Source organism: Chelonoidis abingdonii, chromosome 20, assembly GCF_003597395.2.
Source record: "Chelonoidis abingdonii isolate Lonesome George chromosome 20, CheloAbing_2.0, whole genome shotgun sequence".
Classification (NCBI taxonomy): Eukaryota; Metazoa; Chordata; order Testudines; family Testudinidae; genus Chelonoidis; species Chelonoidis abingdonii.
Genome location: NC_133788.1, coordinates 15184733 through 15205537, shown reverse-complemented (window position 1 = coordinate 15205537; position 20805 = coordinate 15184733). Strand labels below are relative to the sequence as shown.

Sequence of the window (20805 nt, the reverse complement as noted above, 5' to 3'; positions counted from 1 at the left end):
CCACCCGCTAGCCGTACAGGCCACCCTTCCCGTACCTGTTCCCCTCCCCCCCAGCAAGCTGTAAGCCCACTTCCCCTGCCTGAATTCCCCTCCCAACGCCAGCCCTGATACAGCCCCCTTCCCCTGCCTGTTGCCGCGCCCCACCATTACAGCCCTGTACCTGTTCCCCTTCAGCTGTACACCCCCTTCCCACTGCCTGTCCCTCACACCAGCCCTGTACAGCCCCCTTCCCCTGCCTTTGCTATCCAGCCTTCAGCCCCCCCCCCACTGACACCCCGCGTCTCCCCCTCCAGCCTGTCAAGCCTCCCCCTGCCTGTTCCTCCCTTCCCCCCCAGCACTGGATACAGCTACCCTTCCCCTCTGATTTCCCCCCCCAAGCCCACCTGTACAGCCCCCTTCCCCTGCCTGTTTTCCTTCCCCCAGCCTGTACAGCCCACCTTCGCCCTGCTCCTGTTCCCTTCCCCCCCCCGCATGTCACCCTTCCCCTGCACGTTCACCTCCCCACCCCCAGCCTGTACTGCCCCTTCCCCTGCATGTTCCCTCCTCCACTCCCACAAAGCCTGTTACAGCCCCCTTCACCCCTACCGATTCCCCTCCCACCCCCAGCCTGTACACAGGCCCCTTCCGTACCTGGTTACCCCTCCCCCACAGCCTGACAGCCCCCGTTCCCCTGTCCTCCCACACCACCAACTGTACAAGCCCCCCTCCTGCCCTGTTCCCCTCCCTAACCCAGCCTGTACACCCCTTGTCCTGCCGCGCCTTCCCCCCCAGCCGTTTTCCCCTCCCTCACTTCGCCTGTACAGCCCCCCTTCCCTGCCTGATTCCCTCCAGCCCCCCAGCCTGTACAGCCGCACCTTCCCGCCTGCTGTATCCCCTCCCACACCTCAACACTGTACAGGGCCCCCTTCCCCTGCCGTTCCCCTCACCCACCCCCAGCTCTGTAAGGCCCCTCCCTGCCTGCCCCCTCCCACCCAAGCCTGGACGAGCCCTCCCTCTGCCGTTCCCCTTCCCCCCCAGCCTGTACAGCTCCTTCCCCTGCCTGTTCCCCTCCCCCCCCAGCCACAGGCCCCTTTCCCCCACCTGTTTCCCCTCTCACCCCAGCCTGTACAAGCCCCTCCCTGCCTGTTCCCCCCCCACCCCAGCCTGTACGAGACCACCCCTCCCCTGCCCTGTCCTCCCAACCTCCAGCCCTGTACAGCCCTCCTGCCTGTTCGCACTCCCCCCACCTGTAAAAGCCCCCTTCCCCTGCCCTGCTTCCCCTCCCCACCCCCCAGCCTGTACAGCCCCTCCCCGGCCTGTTCCCCTCCCACCAGCCGTACAGCCCGCGCTCCCCCTCGCCTGTTCGCCTCGCCCACCCCAAGCCTTACCCGCCTCCCTACCGCTTCCCTTCTCCAGCCCAGCCTGTACAAGCCCGCCTTATCCCTGCGCTGTCCCTCCCCCCCAGCCTGTACATGCCCCTTCCCCTGCCGTTTCCCCTCCCCCCCCAGCCTGTAACAGCCCTTCCCCTGCAGCTGTTCGCCTCCCCACCTCCCAACTGTAAACGCCAATTCCCCTGCCTGTTTCGCCTCCCCCCCAGCCTGATAGCCACCCTGTCCCGCTGCCTGTTTCCTTCCCCCCCCAGTCTGTACAGCCCCTTCCCCGCCTGTCCCTCACCCTCCCAACCTGTACAGCCCCCCTTCCCTGCCTTCCCCCACCGCAGCCCTGTAACAGCCCCCTTCCCACCTGTCCTGTTTCCCTTTCCCCCCACCAAGTCTGTACAGCCCCTTCCCTGCCGTGTGCCCCTCCCCCAGCCCTGCTACAGGCCCCCTTCCCCTGCCTGTTCCCCCCCCCCACCTGTACAGCCCCCTTCCCCTGCCGTTCTTTCCGCCCCCCCGCCCCCCCGTCGCGTCGCTTTCGGTTTCCTCCTCCCGGTCGCCGCTAGCGCAGGGGTAAAGGCTCCGTCCGTCCCAGGTTCGAGCTGCCCAGTCGCCCCCTATGGCTCAGAGCGGCAGCTGGCGCCCCTACTTTCAACCAGTGAGTCTCTCTCGGGGTAAGGGAAACGGGGTCTGGAGATGGGGGGGCATGGGGAGGAAGGGAGCCTCCTGGCTTGGCCTAGGGCGGGGGGGTACAGGGAGAAGGGAACCCCTGGGCTGCTGGGGTGTGGGGTGCAGGGAAAGGGACCCCTGGGCTTGGCTGGGGCGGGGCACAGGAGAGGGACCCCTGCGGCTGTCTGGGTGTGGGGGGTGCAGAGAAAGGACCCCTGGGCTGGCTGGGGCGGGGGTAGCAGAGAGAGGGGACCCCTGGGCTTGGCGGGGCGCGGGGGTACAGGGAGAGAGACTCCTGAGCTTGCTGGGGCGGGGACACAGGGAAAGAGTACTTCCTGGCTTTGGACTGGGGCAGGGGGGCACGGACCCCTTGGAGTTGGTGGGGCAGGGGTGTACAAGGGATAGAGGACCCTGCTTGGCTGGGGCGGGGATACTAGGAAAGGGGCCCCTGGGCCTTGGCGGCAGGGGGGGTATAGGGAAGGACCCTGGCTGGCTGGCGGGGACATGAGAGGGGATCTCCCTGGGTGGCGGGCGCGGGGGTAACAGGGAGAGGAGCCTCCTGGGCTGGCTGGGGGCGGGAGACACAAGGGAGAGGACCCTGGTGCTTTGGCTGGGCCAGGGGGCACAGGGACCCCTGAGTGGTGGCAGGGGGGTATGGATAAGACGCTCCTGGCTTACGGCTGGGGAGGGGATAAAGGGAAAGGGCCCCGGGCTTGGGCTGGGGGGCAGGGGGGGTATAGGAGAGGACCCCTGGGCTGGCTGGGTGCGTGGGGTACATGATGAGAGGGACGCCCTGGCCTTGGCTGGGGCGCGTGGGGTACAGGAGAAGAGGACCTCCTGGCTGGCTGGGAGCGGTGGGGCACAGGGAGATGACTCCCGTGGCTGGCTTGCGGCAGGGGGCACAAGAGATAGAAGGATACCCCTGGAGTTGGTTCTGGGGCAGGGGTACAAGGGAAGAGGACCCCCTGGCTGGCGTCGGGCGGCAGGGTACAGGAGATTGACCTCTGGCTGCGCTGGCAGGTGGGGTACAGGTGAGAGGGAATTCCCTGGGCTGGCTGGTGTATGGGGGCAGGAAAGAATCAATGAAAATCCAGGAAGTTATTTCTTGTCCCCTCGCTCCCACCCTCATTTTGTAAGCAGCTGAAGATTGTCTTGGTGCTTCTTAATCGCCAAGTTGCTCACCTCCCATACCCCTGTTCGGGCGCGAAGGCTGATCACCCTGCTGAAAATGACCAAGGACGCAGACTCCAAGGTGAGATGCCACGTATTTTGCAGGGGCAAAAAAATGCAAGGACGCTTTATTTCCAGGCTGCACGTGCAACAGACCCATATAGGTAATAGATCAAGGAAAGTAATGGATCAGCGTAGGCAGACTGCAGACGACACCCACACACAAACTAAAATCAATCAAATAATTTATTGGGATAGTTACAAGGGGTAGAGAAGCAAGCTATGATAGCAATAGAGTAAACAAACCTAAAACACAACAATCCTAAAATATCTACTAACATATTTATAAACAAAATGCAGCATTAGCAAATTAACTGATACGTTACAAGATACAAACCGAACACACACGACCGGCTCAAACGAGAAGCATCATAAACACGTGAGCTGAGAAGAGGCTTCCGATGGTGATCAGGCTCGGTTACGGCAACAATCGGGATAAACACCGGAACACGTTCCCTCCGCTCTCTGCCTGCACATGGCAGGGCAACCCCTAAAATACCCACTATGACATCACAGAAGTGTCATAGTGGACAGACCCCAAAACCTGTGTGTGTTCGCCTCTGATTGGCACAAGCAATGTTTACACCAAATAGGGGAGCAGGTGCCAAAAGGTCTGGCTTCGCCCCCAAAAGGTGAGGTAATGCATATTGTTGTAGAATGGGTCGAACACTGAATGACAAAAGAAGAGGCCAGGGCAATACCGGTATGGCAAGTGATACAGGATGCAGACAGGAACCCGTTCTAACATCTGTTATCCCCAAGTTGCTCCTCCTAAGCCCCTTTCTGGGCGCAGGCTGAGTCACCTGCTGAAAGTGACCAAGGACCAGATTTCCAAAGGTGTGCAGGGGCCAAGCGCCACAGAGGGGCACCTAGTGGGATTTTCAAAAGGAACCAGGCACCGTGAATGGTCGCTTAGAATATGCGCTAACGACTTACGCTAAACCAATGGTTCCCAACCAGGGGTACGTGTACCCCTGGGGGTACTTGGAGATTTTCCAGGGGGGTCCATCAACTCATCTAGATATTTGCCTAGTTTTGCTACAGGCTACATAAAAAGCACTGTCAAAGTCAGTACAAACTAAAATTTAATAGACAATGATTTGTTTCTACTGCTCCATATGCTAGACACTGAAATGTAAGTACAATGTTTATATTCCAATTGATTTATTTTATAATGATATGGTAACAATGAGAAAGTCAGCAGTTTTTCAGGACTACTGTGCTGTGACACGTTTGCATTTTTTATGTCTGATTTTGTAAGTTTTTAAGTGAGGTGAAACTTGGGGGTACACAAGACACATCAGACTCTAAAAAGGGGTACTGAGGTCTGGAAAGGTTGAGAGCCACTGTGCTAAACTCTCTGTTCACCGCTGTATTTAACTGTGACACTCCGAGGACCTTTCCCAGACCGAGAGCTCTGTGTAGCTCGAAAGCTTGTCTCTCTCACCAACAGACGTTCATCCAGTAAGGGATATCACCTCGGCCACTTGTCTCTCCAGGCACCAAACTCATAAACGTTTTTGAAAATCCGTTAGGCCCCTATCTGTGTCTTTAGGCACCTAAATACACTGGCCCCAAGTGTCCCAGGTCTGGTAGAGAAAGTAATATGCCACCAGGGTTCATAAGGCAGTGAAACGGGATGGGGTCACAGCAATTCGTTGGAGAAGACATTGGGCCTTATGCATCGCTGCTGTAAACTCCAATAATACCAGGGACAAATTTGTCCCAGTGACTGAGTTTCTCACTTTTGGACTAAGGCATTCCACAGCTTCTTGGAAAAAGCCAGGTCCTCGTTAGGAAATATGATTCTCCACTGCCCTGCACCTTGTGTATTCATCTACATCTGAGTGCAAAATGCTGTCAAATCAGAATCTCTGCTGGGAATATATTTGTACACCTGCTTTGCACAGGTGCAAATAATCACACAAGGTGTGAGGCAGAGGAGGATCAAAACTCCTTGTTTCCTGAGTGCATCTTTGAGGAACAGGAAATGGATACCATTGCGCAGCAGCCCAGAGATCCAAAATGAGAAGGAGCATTATTCCCGGGTTTGGGGTGATGAATGATCACAGCAAAGAAATCTGTCGAAACAAGAGGAAATCTGTCTTGTTAGCTTCCTTACAAATAAATGCTTGCAAGTTTTGCACCTATAATCTCTTCATATTATTCTTTTACCATTGGTATAGGAAATTGTAACATTCTTACACTCAAGTCCTCTGCCAAAAAATGTTACACATGAAAGAACTAAGCCGGAGAGAAAAAGGAACTCAGATTAAAAACCACAAAGTCAAGAGTTCGCCACGCTGCCCAAACAGGAAATGAAATTCAAAAGTGACCAGGGCTTCTCCTGTGAACCTGACTAGTGCATCAGAGTTCAAAATGCTGACCAGAGCGGTCACAATAGAGCACTCTGGGATAGTTCCCAGAGGCCAGTACCTTGCTGGGTCCACACTACCCCAAATTTGACCCAGCAAGGTCAATTTTAGCGCTACTTCCCTCACCGGGGAGGAGTACAGAAGTCGATTTTAAGAGCCCTTTAGGTAGACGAAACGGGGTTGCTTCATTATAAAATCGACCTAGCGCGACTAAATTCGACCTCACCCTGTAGTGTAGATGAGGGCTCAGATTTTAAAAAAAACCACAATATTTTTTAACACCACAAAGTCAGTGTTTGTCTGTGCTGTGAAAACTGGAATGAACATGTTTTTATGCTTCCATATGCAGAATAGATGTAGTCTGCTTCGGTAATGTTGGGCTGTTTGCTTGTTTTTTTACTTCAAGAAACTTCTCTTTGTTTCAAGCTTCTGAGTAGCACCACACCAGGAGCATTTCCACTAACTTAGAGGGGCTGAGAGCCTGGGCTGTCAGCTCTGGGCGCAGCTTCTCACCGGGAGCCCAGCTGACCCCTGGGCTCCCTGCTGTAGCACGCTGCCGCTGGGCTCTCGGCTCCCCAATCTGAGCAGGGCTGCCCCTGGGTTCTCAGCTCCATGTTCCTTGCCAGTAGCATGGGAGCTGCCTAATGCAGCTGGGCTCAGAGCTAGGAGTGAGGAGCCAGGCAGGCACAGCCTGGATCGGAGGGGGGAACCCAGGCAGCAGCCTGGTTGGGAGTGCGGAGCCGGAACCCTGGTGGGCAGCCAGGCTCTAGCTGGAGACCCCAACCATGAACCACCCCAGGCTGACCATCCAGGCTGTGAGTGGCATTCTTGTTACATTTGCAGATGGAGAAACTGAGGCACAGGGAAGGGAAGTAACTTGCCTGTGGTTACCCAGCAGGCTGGGGGCAGAGCTGAGAGTTGATCCCAGGTCTCCTGAACCAATGCATTATTCTATCCACCAGGCCACACTGCCTGGCAGGAAGGAATGCTGACTGTTGCCACTAAGATCGACTGAGCTTTGGCTTTTTCATCTTACGGAGCCGGGCTGTGAGGGATGTGCCTTTACACAGCAAGTCTTGCTCTTTAGGAACAGTCCTCAGAGAGAAATTTTGCGGCATACTGACTTCAGTTCATCAGGCTGGAATTGTAGTGCCTCGTCAGGCAGAGGAGTCTAAAACCACAGCCAGATGAATGGGAGATGAACATCAGTTCAGGATTAGAAAAGTGATTTAAATATTGTACCCTCTAATGTTCACTGTGTTGCTTTCTTTCTATCCCCCAGTCTGTCCCATTCACTGGCCCTATTCCTGGCGGTCTTCGTGACGGATTGATGGTTGTCATCTGTGGAACTGTTCTTCCTACATGTGACAGGTGTGTGCTTGTAGGAATACGACTGCTCCACTTCTGTGCCTAAAGTCAACTGTTGAGAATCTTGGAATGTTTCCACTCGCTGCAGCATGACCAGGAAGAAGTTAGGAGGTTTGCTCTAGTGACTCAGAGGAATTTGTCTGTGGGAAAGTTTCCCCCATTCCCAGAAATACTGATCCAATTCTAATCTGTTGACAGAGTCGTTCAGATATGGCTTTGAGAGCATGCGAGATCTGGTCTGACATTGCTATAATTGATACTATAGGAAACGGACCTTTGATAGAGGTGCTATCGCAACAATAAGTAGTTCCAATCTTATAATGTGCCAGTCACGCAGTTATCTCAGAAGGAAGGTCAGTTAAAACACTGGAAATATCTCAATAGGCTCAGTAGTGTTGAAACATGCATTGTAAATATTCAAGTTGTTCATTTGAACACTGATCCTACAAATATTTACTACTGGGAATAGTCCTAAACATTACGCTTAATTCCAATAACTTCAGTGGGACCAGTCATGGTAAAAAAAGTCTCTGCCCAGAAGTAAGCATTTGGAGGATCATAACCTCAGTTGGTTTTCAGCAGGATAAAATCAGTTAGCACAGGCTTACCTACTAAGTGTGATCACTATGAGGTTTGTTTTCACAATAGACTAGATTGTGATCATAAATTACTATGTTGCTTTAGACTTTCCGTGTAGAAATGTTGTACTGACAAAAGAGACATCTTTGAGAGAGAGCAGAGGCTAGTCCTGTATAAAGACTATTTTGGCTACAAGTGAAAGCACACTAGATTTCTAAACCATGCTCAGTTGAGTTCCTCTTTGTACTTTTTTCCTTCACAGCTTCAAGATAGACCTTCAGTGTGGATCCTGCCCAAGTCCTCATGCTGATATTGCTTTGCATTTTAACCCACGATTTGAAGAGGGTGGATGTGTGGTTTGCAATACTTTTGAAAGACAGAATTGGGGAAGAGAGGAGAGGAAATATGAAATGCCTTTTTTTAAAGGTCACCCCTTTGAGATTCGGGTTTTGGTAAAATGCGACTCGTTCCAGGTAATTTTTTGAATACTGTATTTTATTTGCAAATTAATTATAAAATGGCTATTCTGCTGAATCAGGGAACATTCTCACATCTAAAGAGTTTTATTAAAACAATTCTCTTTTATAGGGAATCTTTACTGGGAGTCTTTTCATTTATTTGAATATGTGTTTACAGGTTTGTGGCCTTAATCCATTTAGATAATTCAAAGACTAGTCAGTTTTCCGTGAGGTCTTAGTCAGTTTCTAGTGAATTTCATTTTTGGGTTCACAGGCACTAGCACAGTGCTGCAGTGTTCTGGTTGCAAAAGCTGGAGGGAGGTGTTGGTTTATTTTGAATTGATTTTTGTAAAATAGATTTTTGTAAAACTTCATAGAAATATTTCTATTGTTCTTAGATTTTGTAATTTTTTTAAAAAACAAACCTTACATTTTCTTATGGACATGAGACATTATCCTTTATTCCAAAAGAATAACTTCTGCTTTTTAAACATGACAGGTTGCTGTAAATGGAAATCCCTTCGTGGAGTACAAGCACCGGATTCCACTTTCCAAAGTGAACCATCTTAGTGTGTCTGGGGATGTGGATGTGGCAATCATCAGCTTCCAAACTACTGCTGTAAGTGCCAATTGCATGTATTTTAGTGTTTCAGAACTACAAGGGGAACTAGAGAGACTCTAGTATTTGCAGAGATTTGGGGCATGATCCAGTGAGAATCTGAGAACATCCTGTGAGTTGCTGAATATCTCACACTGGCCTTGTCCCCACTAGTGCTCCCAGTGGTGGAGCTTTACTGGTGTTTACTGACGATGGGGAAAACACTAGTGTGGCCAGAGTGCAGGTATTGTTTATTGCCAAGTCATGCTCCAAGATGACAGGATGATAAAAAGCCAATGCTTGTCCGTGCTCGTGCTTCCAATTTTCCTGCCATCAGTGAAACTGCAACTAAGTTAAACCAACTGTGGAAAAAATGCCAGTGAACTGAGTGAGCTCTGGGCTCAGTGTGGGATGAGGATGTTCAGATCCTTTCAGGAATCATTGGGGTCCTTGCAGGATTCGACCCTTGGTTCTTAAACCCAATATTTTACTGGTAAGAAAAAATCCTCTGATGTATTCCCGAATTTACTGAACTGGAGGCAAGCCTGTCAGGGAAATAGTAATGAGCCTACTGCCAGACCACCTTGTGTTATAAACCCATTAAATATGACAAGTGAGGCGATTGGAGACCTACAAGGAACTTATAGGCCTACAAAGAACAAGTAGTGTCACTGATTCTGATTCTCTCTGAGTTGGTACTAGACCAATGCCCTAGCAGGGGGTTAGAAGAGACTTCATAGTTTCGTGTATTTTTAAGGCCAAAAGGGACCATCAGATCATCCAGGCTGACCTTCTGAATATCACAGACCATTAGTTTTTACCCAGGACTTTTGTATTAAATACAAAGACTTTAGTTAGACCATAACATTTTAGTCCTCTGGAAACTAAAATGTGTGTCATAGGAGAAACCAAACTGCCTGTAGTAAAGGAGTAAAGGTCATTAAGGAGTTAACTGGGTTACGCAGAGCAGTGGTTTTCAACCAGGGGTACATGTACCCCTGGGATTATGCAGAGATCTTGCGGAAGGTCCATCAACTCATCAAATATTTGCCTAGTTTTACAACAGGCTACATAAAAAGCACTGCCAAAGTCAGTAGAAACAAAAATTTCATGCAGACAATGACTTGTTTATCCTGCTCCGTATACTGAAATGTAAGTACTATATTTATATTCCAAATGATTTATTTTATAATTATATGGTAAAAATGAGAAAGTCAGCAATTTTTCAGTAATAGTGTGCTGTGACACATTTGTATTTTTATGTCTGATTTTGTAAGGAAACAGGTTTTAAGTGAGGTGAAACTTGGGGGTACACAAGACAAATCAGACTCCTGAAAGGGATACAGTAGTCTGGAAAGGTTGAGAGCCACTGGGTCAGAGTATTATGGGGTGAGCCATGCTCCACCCTTCCTTCATTTCCTGTTTACTTAGTGTGTGTTTTTCACCACCCTCCCCCTCCTCACCCCCATCTGTATATAGTTGAGTAAAGCAGCAAGTTCCCAGGCTGCAATGCCATAAGCAGAGTGTGTTTCTTGTGCACTAAGTGGCCCCTTTACAAAACTGTCACCAATGCCCAATGCCCTTGCAATGACAGGGAATTATTAGGTGAGATATGGTCTGATGAGAAGGCAATTGTAAGTATTATCTTTGTTTATAACATGGGGAAATTGAATCATAAACAGAAGCCCCAATACAACAAAGTTCTTAAGCATGTGCGTAACTTTCACATCAATGGGATGTTAGCATATGCTTAAGCACCCTTCCTAAACAGGGTTGCTTTCTTGATTTTGGGCAAGATGATGGCCTATATTTACTCATGCTGGGGAGCACCGTACCTTACTCCATGCGTATTCCCAGTTCCCAGAACTCATGGAATAAGTTTTTTCTCACTGTGAGTCAGGGTGGCAGAATCTGACCCTATGACATTTGCCCAAGCTTGCATAGCAAGTTCGTGGAAGAGTTTATACCCACATCCCCTGACTCCCACATGGGTGCTGGAATCACTAGAGCACATTGCTTCTGTCAGTTGATTTTGCCATTCAAGCCTTTTGCACTAATTTTTTCTTTTTCATAACATTTAGCCCCCGGGTGCTTGGTGTCCTAGAGCAGCTGGGATAGTAAGTGTTTAATCTAATTTTCTTTGTGCACTTTGTTCCTTTTGTTGGCTTATATCAACCAAAGTTGGAAAGCAGAGCAGATCTGACAAGCTATATCTATTTCTTCTCCCCACAAAAAAATCTGAAGCAAGAATTGTTCAGTAGCCACAGGATTCTGTATAATTTTATCAGAAAGAAACATATTGTCAGTGCATGCAAAGATAATAATGGCAGTATGCCAAAGGAGAGAAAAAAATATCACTGTCTGGGCTTTCTTCTTAACTTTTTCAGGGTTAATTTGTACATTACAAAGATTCACTTGATTTCTGTGTTGCTAGTGCCTTCTAGTGCCTAATCTTTGATTTGTTAAGTACCAAGATGGTCTTTCGCTTTTCAGGCCAATGCAGCTTTCCCACCTACACAGTTTGCTCCTGGATCAACATATAGTGTGAGTTCAAGTGATGCTGAATCCGTTTGTATTAACTGAAGGGAAATTTTTCTGCTTGACTCAATGGGCTAAATAGAGTTCTCTTTTACACAGTGTAAGTAGAAAATAATTCAATTTGCTTGAATAGCGTTAGTCTGGATTTTATTACAGGAACTCCTTACTTAACATTGTAGTTATGTTCCTGAAAAATGAAACTTTAAGCAAAACGATGTTAAGCGAATCCAATTTCCCCATAAGAATTAATATAAATGAGGGGTTAGGTTCCAGGGAAATTTTTTTCAGCAGTCATACTGGTACACAGTGATGATGATTGTGAAGCTTGGTTGAGGTGGAAGAGTCAGAGGGTGGGATATTTCCTAGGGAATGCCTTACTGCTAAATGAACTAGCAATTGACTGAGCCCTCAAGGGTTAACTCTCACAACACTCTACAAGGCAGCAGGAAAGGAGGGAGGGCAGACAGAGACACACACCCTGTGTGAGAGAGAAAAAATGTGCATTTCCCCTTTAAGTAGCTGACTCCAGGCTTAAGTACACTGCCTTGTTAATTAAATCATCTTGCTGAGACCCGCAGCTACTGCCTGGAAGCTCCCTCCATCCCTTGTGTGTCCCCCCTGCTCTATGGAAGATAGGGTAAGCGGGGTCAGGAGCAGGGGGGTGAGAGAAACACCCTGACATTAGCCCCCCTCTTCTGCCCTCCCCGCCCCACAGCAAGCAGGAGTCTCTGGGAGCAGCTCCAAGGCAGAGGGCAGGAGCAGCACATGGCAGTGGGGGGAGGGACAGCTGCTGCACAGGGAACTTAGGGCAGTGGGGAGCAGATAGGGGGGCTGCTGGTCCACCCTGGTTCCAAGCCCCCACCAGCTAGCTCCAACGGGCTGCTCTTCCTGTAAGCAGTGGACAAAGCAGGCGGCTGCCAAACGACATTAGAAGGGAGCATTGCACAACTTTAAACGAGCATGTTCCCTAACTGGTCAGCAACTTAACAAAAGAACAGCGTTACCGGGACGACTATAAGTGAGGAGTTCCTGTACATCAATGTAACTGAGAGCAGAACATGGCCCAACCTAGTATTCCAGGTCTGCTCAGGCAAGCTTAGGAAGAACTAGAGCAGCCAACTTTCGTACCCTTCTTATTCATGTGTGCGCGATATTTCGACTCCAGACTGGTGCTTTTGGAGGGATACTAATGTGAAATGATTGTCTTGGGGTCCAATCCTATGAGCAGGGGCAGCTCCGGGCCCCAGCATGCCAAGCGCATACTTGGGGCGGCATGCCACAGGGGGTGTTCTGCTGGTCGCCAGGAGGGTGGCAGGCAGGCAGCCTTCGGCAGCGTGCCTGTGGAGGGTCCGCTGGTCCCGTGCCTGGGGGAGGTCCACCGAAGCCGCGGGACCGGCATACCCTCCACAGGCACGCCTGCAGGAGGTCCACTGGAGCCACGGGACCGGCGACCGGCAGAGCACCCCCCACGGCATACCGCCATGCTTGAGGCGGCGAAATGTCTAGAGCCGCCCCTGCCTGTGAGGTGCTGAGGACCCTCAACTTCCATTGCTGCCAAAGAGAGTAGAATTAGGCAGCGTTTAGTGCTTTTGAGAATCCCTTCCAAGAAGGATTGGGCCCTTTTCTTTGTTGTGTGTTGCTTCTGAAAACTCTGCTCTCAGAGGTCCATGAGGTTCCGTGGGTGTCACTAAGAACAGAATTTGTCTCGGCGGCTCTACTTTAGGCAGCACAGATAGAAAACTTTTATTAACCAAATGTCTAAAAGGGAGCTTGCTCTATCCCATTTCAAAATTGTCATTGGAACCTCCTCCCTCTCCCACTTTAAAACACGTGGTGTGGTTTACAGACTTCTAAAATTAATACACACAGGTAAGGCATAGTTAAAAGAACGAGTGGATTACCTTTAACAATTGGAAGTGTGGCTCTTACGGAATTGGTAAATGCACTTTTGTTTTAACTCTGCCTGCTTATCATGGCTGCCTGTTCAGATGTGTGAGATCTTTTCTCCTTTCCTTTCTGTTTGTAGTCCAATCCTGCTTTCCCACCTGGACCATACCAGCCGCAAACTTATGTAAGTCTTTATAACATTCTCTAAGTGGTTGGCATCACTGGGGAGGTGGGTACTTTTTAACTCTGAAGTGCTGAAAGATCAAGTGAGAAAGAATTCCGGCTGAGAATGTGATTTCAGAGAGGTGAGAGACTGTCAGGAGGAGTGACTTCTCTGAATTGTCACATTGGGAAAGAAAAACGCCCACCAGGTTATCCAACAGTGGAAAGAATAGTCTCCAGAACAGCTTTCTTATGGGAAAGGTTCCCTACACCTGCGTTGGTGAGCCTGCTTGCTTTGATTGCTACCTAGCATTCCAGTGGGGGTGGGACGGATTGAGCTAAATAAAACTAAAGATGAACATTAAAAGTAATAGTGATGACCTCGGTGTGGTTTGGTGGGTCTCAGTCTAGTTCTCAGGAGTCAGGTCACAACAACTGGGGCAGATTGGTCTCATTAGAGAAGGGGAAGCCAATGACTGATTGGACCTTGGAGACCAATCTATTCTCTCACCCCACTGCCACCTGCCCCAGGTGCTCCCTGCAGATTCAGCTTACAGCATGTTAGTGATATAGGGAAGCTTGGACAAGCACTCCCTGCTGCACCTGTTCTATGGAGGGTGGAGCCCAAGATGGACCATTCATATCCAGATCCGGGTGTTGCCAGGATTCTGGCTTATTTGGATCTGGGGTTTTTGTTTGACTACACTCTGCCCAAGTTCATGGGTGTTCAGATGTGATGTTATGGTTTGGGCCCTTCTCTAAGTGAATGTCTCATGAAAAGCAATAACGCAGGGAGTGCATAATTTCATTAGGAGTGAGCCTCAGGCTTTTTCAGCTACACAGCTCCTAAAGTCATCCTCTTTTCTGCCCAAGAGTCTCAGCTGATGAAAATCAGTGCAGCTCTATTGACTGATATGAAACTATGCTGATTTACACCAGCAGAGGATCTGGCATTTAGGGTATGTCAACACTGCACCTGGGAGACTGCTTACCAGCCCTGTTGGACAACTTCATGCTAGCTCTGCTTGAGCCAGTGTGCTAACAGCAGCGTAGTCACAGCAGCACAAGCAGTGTGTACCCAGGGGGTCGAGCAGGCTTGAACTCTGATAGTTCATAAGAACAGCCATACTGGGTCACACCAAAGGTCCCTCTAGCCCAGTATCCTGTCTACTGACAGTGACCAATGCCAGGTGCCCTAGAGGGAATGAACAGAACAGGGAATCATCAAGCGATCCATCCTCTGTCGCCAATTCCCAGCTTCTGGCAAACAGAGGCTAGGGACACCATCCCTGCCCAGCCTGGCTAATAGCCATTGATGGACCTGTCCTCCATGAATTTATCTGTATCTTTTCTGAACCCTGTTTCTTGGCCTTCACAACATCCTCTGACAAGGAGTTCCACAGACCAACTGTGCACTGTGTGAAAAAATACTCTATTTTGTTTGTTTTAAACCTGCTGCCTATTATTTTCATTGGTGACCCTTACTTCCTGCGTTATGAGAAGGAGTAAATAACACTTCCTTATCTACTTTCTCCACGCCAGTCATGATTTTACAGACCCCTATCATATCCCCCCTTAGTCGTCTCTTTTCCAAGTTGAGACGTCCCAATCTTATTAATCTCTCCTCATACGGCAGCTGTCATAAACAGATAATTAAGGGTTAATGTCTCTTTTACCTGTAAAGGGTTACAAGCAGTGAACCTGGGACACCTGACCAGAGGACCAATCGGGGGACAAGATACTTTCAAATCTCAGTGGAGGGAAGTTGTTGTTTGTTTGTCCGTTGTTCTCTCTGGGTTCTGAGAGTGACCGGATGTACCTACAGGCTCTCTAATTTTCTGTTCTAGTAGTAAATACAAGTAGAAAGGCAGTTTAGTCTTTTTAATTGTTTTTCTTTATTTGCAAATGTGTATTTGGCTGGAAGAATTGTATCCCTGTTGCAATTTGTATGTAGGCTGGGGGGAGGCTTCTCTCTAGTGTCTATAAGCTGAAAGACCCTGTAATATTCCACCTTAAATTTACAGAGAATTCTTATTTTTTCTTTCTTTTATTAAAAGCTTTTCTTTTTAAAAGACCTGATTGATTTTTTCCCTTGTAAAGGCTCAAAGGAAATTGAGTCGGTACTCACCAGGGAATTTGTGGGAGAGGGGAGGGGTGGAGGTGGAATTCCTCTCTGTTTTAAGATTCAAGGAGTTTGAATCAGGGTGATCTTCCAGGGTAACCCAGGGAGGGGAAGCCTGGGAGAGGCAACAGTGGGGGAAAGGGTTTACTTTCCTTGGGTCAAGATCCAGGGGATCTGGGTCTTGGGGTCCCCAGGGAAGGTTTTGGGGGGACCACAGTGTACCAGGCACTGTAAGTCCTGGTTGGTGGCAGCCTATCAGATCTAAGCTGGTAATTAAGCTTAGAGAAATTCATGCTAGTACCCCATCTTTTGCACTCTAAGGTTCAAGGAGGGGATTTATACCATGACAGCAGCCATTCCACACCCCTAATCATTTTTGTTGCCCTTTTCTGACCCTTTTCCAATTCCAATATATCTTTTCTGAGATGGGGCGACCACATCTGCACGCAGTATTCAAGATATGGGCGTACCATGGATTTATATAGAGACAATATGATATTTTCTGTCCTATTATTTATCCCTTTCTTAATGATTCCCAACATCCTGTTCGCTGCACACTGAGTGGATGTTTTCAGAGAACTATCCACAATGACTGCAAGATCTCTTTCTTGAGTGGTAACAGCTAATTTAGACCCCATCATTTTATATGTATAATTGGGATTATGTTTTCCAATGTGCATTACTTTACATTTATCCACATTGAATTTCATCTGCCATTTTGTTGCCCGGTCACCCCGTTTTGAGAGATCCTTTTGTTGCTCTTCTCAGTCTGCCTGGGATTTAACTATCTTGAGTAGTTTGGTATCATCTGCAAGTTTTGCCACCTCACTGTTTAATCCTTTTTCCAGATCATTTATGAATAAGTTGAATAGGATGGGGCCCTGCCTGCTTCCCAGCCCTGTTGGACAAATACACTCTAACTCTGCTGGAGCTAACATGCTAATAACAGCAGCGTAGCTACAGCAGCACAAGCAGTATGTACCCAGGGGGTCGGGCAGGCTTGAACTCAGCTCGCCTGAGCAACCTTGCATGCTGCCCCGGCCACACTGCTATTTTTAGCTCACTAGCTCAAACAGAACTACAGTTTGTTTGTCTCCCTGTGCTGGGAAGCTCTCCCAGCTGCAGTACAGACATACCCTTAATGTCAGAAGCTTGGTACAGTCGGTATTGCTTATCCCACAGTGCAGGGCAATGCTTAATGTATTGCAAGATTACTCGTGCTCCCTACTGGCGATAGAATCAACCTCTAAATGGATCTGAAACATCCTGACTCTTTTGTTGAAGGATATGTTTGACGTCCTTTGTAATTTGTTTTTAACTGACGTGCATTTGTGAGATGCCCACTGGTGCGTGAAAATAAAAGGGAGCAAGTATGTTCTGAGTGATATTTTTTTAAGCCTGTTTTCCTGTATCTTACACTAGCCTGTGCCATACCACACTTCGATTTTTGGAGGTTTTTATCCATCAAGATCTGTCATAATAACAGGGACCATTCCTCTTGATGCTGACCGGTAAGTAGCAGAGACAGCCCCGTGGCTGCATTGCAGACAGGTGTAGATGTCTCCAGGGCTGCCCAGAGGATTGAGGGGGCCTGGGGCAAAGCAATTTCGGGGGCTCCTTCCATAAAAAAAATTTGCAATACTATAGAATACTGTATTCTTGTGGGGGCCACTTACCCCCCTTTTCCCCGGCGGCCCCGGATGTCTCTGAAGTTCAGGGAAGATGCACTTGTCAGTAAGGGCTTTTCCCCCAGCGTACAGTCATCGTTATATTTTAAATAACTGTCTTAGGGCCGAGTTCTGCAATCCTTCTGCACACAAACACAGCTCCTGTTGACGTGTCCTGGCATCCTTAAGATTTTTCCTTTATAACTGCCTGTTGTTTCTCCCAACATGTTTTCCCCTCAGCTGCTGCACAACATGCCTGTATGCCTATAATCACCACTCCAAGTAGGCCGGTGTAGCTGGCGTTTAATTAACAGTTTTAGGGATCAACTCCCATTGACTTGAGTGAGAGTGTTTGCATTGACTTCATTGAGAGTCAGCTGAGGTCACTATTCCTTCCACTGACTTCAGTTTCAGCCACTTCATACAGCTGAGGGTAAGATTTGGCTCTTGGTTTGCAAATTTTAGTCCCAGTGGGAAATTTTGCCTGGGCTGCCAACTGTACCGTAGATTTCGGTGATGCTTAATGTCAGTGGAGGGATCTGTCTGTCTGGAATAACTTGCTGAGTTGGGGTGTCTGTCAGAACGCCTGGCTACAGATGCTGAGAGCTCTTGGAATCTCCTGGGCAGCTAACTCATTCAGCACAGACAGCTGTGACATTTTCACCCAGCAGACGGGAGGAAAGCAGTTCTTCCATACAAGACAGGGCTTGCTTTTTTAGATCTCACTAGAAGTTGTTGTAGCACTATCTTAATTAATCTTAGCAACGTGATGTTTCAGCCAAGGCATTTTATACTGAAAATGACAGTGGCATAGTACCAGGAGAGGACAGTGCAACCTTTTGATTAAGCCAAGCTTGTTGTTGAGTTTAAACATAAGGAATACAATAGTGATGAGTAAAATTGTTGGTCAGAATTTTTAAGGGGGCTTCAGCCAAGCATTTTACTTTACATCAGCAATGAATTGTGAGAATAATGAATTGCAAGCACAGATGGCGACATCTAACTGCCTGACTCGTAGTCACATTCAGGTAACTGGTTACCTGATTCTCAGAGGAGTGGACCGCTTACAACTTCCATGTAAAGTGAAGGGGAACTGCAGTTGCACACCATCTTTGAAACTAAGACAGTATGTGACTCAATGCTCTATAACCTGCGCCAACTATTAACTACTTGAAGCAGCCACAAATTGCAGCTGCAAAATAAAAGGATGCATATTTTATTTAAGTTGCTTAAATGCATGTACTGTATTATTGCGCTTGATACTCACTTTGCACTTCACACTTTCTAGTTAATCATATTATGTTCCCCAGTTAAAACTGTAGTGAATATTTGTTTGTTTGTTTGTTTGTTTGTTTGTTTAAAACTGGGGGGGTCTCATGCACGTGATTTGTCTCCCGTGTGGTTTAGATTCCATGTCAATCTGAAGTGGGGCGACCACATTGCCTTACATCTAAACCCAAGATTCTCTGAGAAGACCATTGTCCGCAACAGTCAGCTGCACCAGTCCTGGGGGCCAGAGGAACGTGGCTTGCCAAGTGGCATGCCTCTCCATCGTGGGCAGAGCTTCACAGTGAGCAAAACTATTTTAAACTAGTCACTCATTATGCTAATTGACAGGGACATTTTGCTTTTGGCCTTTGAGGCCTTTACATTCATTTAGGCACATTTAGGGAGAGAAATAGCACCTTAAATTGTTAAGTGGTTATTGACTCTTGGTTGTCCAATTTGAGACCCTTTAAAGGGGCCTGATTTTTCAGAGGGCAAGTGCTTAGCACTCTCTGAAAATTAGGTCTTTTCAACGTGTCTCAAGCTGACAGCCAAAAATGAAAGGTACTAAAATCCCTAGTCACTCTTGAAAGTTTAGTATCAGGAGATAGTGGTGTTAGTCTGTATCCACAAAAACAACAAGGAGTCCGGGGGCACTTTAAAGACGAACAGATTTATTTGGGTGTAAGCTTTCGTGGGTAAAAAACCTCACTTCTTATCTTCACCCACGAAAGCTTACGCCCAACTAAATCTGTTAGTCTTTAAGGTGCCGCCGAACTCCTTGTTGTTTTTGAAAGTTTAGGTCAGTATTCATAGTAAGGATAACAGTATAAGGACTATCAGTGCTTGTGCTTCAGGGAATAAGCCAGTGACTGGCTAGCATCGAATAGAATTTCCCTCCATTTAGCTGTATGAAGGCTTTACCATCCATATACATTCCTGCTGGAGGCAGGCTTCCCAGAGAGAGCTAGAATTGTAAATCCCACAGTAGTAACACTTAGTGTTTGACATTTTCAGAGCTGTGGAGCCCAGTCAGCCCTGTGGGGTAGTGAGAAAATATTGATAACCCCACATAATAGATGGGAAATCTTAAACACAGAAATTAAATGACTTACCCACAGCCACACAGCAAACCAGTGAGAGCTGGCTTCAGAACTCCAGAGTCCCTGACTCCTGTCCAATGCTCAATCTACCAGATCACACTGCCCCGTAACGCTAGACTGATGACTGCTCTGATTTAGAAGCGCAACTTTGCAAATGTATTTTTATAAAAGAGGGAGAAATTCATATATTTTCTGCCTTCTATATATTTTTCTCCATAGCTATTGCTTTTTCACACTTGTTTCTGAATACCTGTTTATTGGATTTCTTCACTCTTTTTTTCCTCCCTCGGTTTGCAGATCTGGATTTTATGCGACGCTCATTGCTTTAAGGTGGCTGTGAATGGACAGCACCAGTTTGAATACAACCATCGAGTTCCTAACCTGCAGCAGATAGACAGGCTTGAAATAGGAGGTGATGTTACACTGATCTGTGTTCAGGTTTAAAGATGAAATCTTACATACAATTTATATAACAGTCGGCTTCTGTGTACACTCCCAAAAATTAGAAGTTTACTAGGCAATTTGCTACTGAAACTTAATCAAGAATCAAATTCTTTTTTTAAAAACCACTTCAACCTAACTAGCAATCCTGCTGTTTCTACAATACCAACCCACACTTTTTGCATGAGATTTTTATATGCTAGAACTTTACTTCTGTTCAGATCATATTGTTCATTTTATAAGTCTTTTTACTATGATGATACCTTAATTAATATGCAAATTAGATATAATTAAGTTAGGTTTGAACAGAGACTGGGAATGGTTGGGTCATTATACTAACTGAATCTATTTCCCCAGGTTAAGTATCCTCACACCTTCTATGGGTCATCTCGATTATCAGTTCTAAAGTTTTTTTTCTCCTGCTGATGATAGCTCATCTCAATTGATTGGCCTCTTACAGTTGGTATGGCTACTTCCACCTTTTCATGTTCTCTGTATGTATAAATATCTTCTTTGCTGTATGTTCCAGTCTATGCATCCGATGAAGTGGTCTGTAGCCCACAAAAGCATATGCTCAAATAAATTTGTTAGTCTCTAAGGAGCCACAAGTACTCCTGTTCTTTTTGTGGATACAGACTAACACGGCTGCTACTCTGAAATCTTAATTTTGTAAGTGAATGATCAGGGATCTGTGCATTAAAATTAACATTAAAACATTTGGAGAAAATGTGCTGCTTTCATTGGCTTCAGAACTCATTAAAATTTTTTTTTTCAAACTTAAGGTTGAGTGTTGTCATCTTGATGGATAAAGATTCGGTCTACATCGCAAGTTACTGTGGGGAAAGCCAGGGTCTGAATCTACAGCGCACCAGCTTGCTGCACATTAAAGTCCCGCAACTTTCCCTGTGCTGAAGCAGAATTCATATGGGACGTTACTGAGTGGCAGGGTGGTACGCTGTAGATTCTCACCTGGCTTGTCCTGCAGTA

General features: G+C 47.5%; 1 protein-coding gene across 2 annotated transcripts; it reads left to right on the top strand.

Moving 5' to 3' along the window:
• Positions 1-6917: 6917 nt before the first annotated feature.
• On the top strand, positions 6918-20545 carry LGALS9 (galectin 9). 2 transcript variants are annotated; one of them, XM_032779422.2, is made up of 9 exons: positions 6918-7000; positions 7839-8049; positions 8534-8653; positions 10714-10749; positions 11126-11176; positions 13197-13241; positions 16764-16852; positions 18416-18578; positions 19675-19917. In XM_032779422.2, exons 1-9 carry the CDS (start codon positions 6960-6962, stop codon positions 19819-19821), a joined length of 903 nt encoding a protein of 300 aa, XP_032635313.2. In that variant the 5' UTR covers positions 6918-6959; the 3' UTR covers positions 19822-19917. The 2 variants fall into 2 exon arrangements, with proteins under 2 accessions (XP_032635313.2, XP_032635314.2); XM_032779423.2 differs by lacking the exon at positions 11126-11176 and having other exon boundaries at positions 19675-20545.
• The last annotated feature ends 260 nt before the right edge of the window (positions 20546-20805 follow it).

What these genes read in the sequence shown, in the direction of transcription:
- LGALS9 (XM_032779422.2), top strand. Translation starts at nt 6,960, where the DNA reads ATGGTTGTCATCTGTGGAACTGTTCTTCCTACATGTGACAG. An exon ending in GTTCTTCCTACATGTGACAG is followed by an intron (nt 7,001 to 7,838) that starts GTGTGTGCTTGT and finishes TTTCCTTCACAG; the next exon opens with CTTCAAGATAGACCTTCAGT. An exon ending in ATCGTGGGCAGAGCTTCACA is followed by an intron (nt 18,579 to 19,674) that starts GTGAGCAAAACT and finishes CTCGGTTTGCAG; the next exon opens with ATCTGGATTTTATGCGACGC.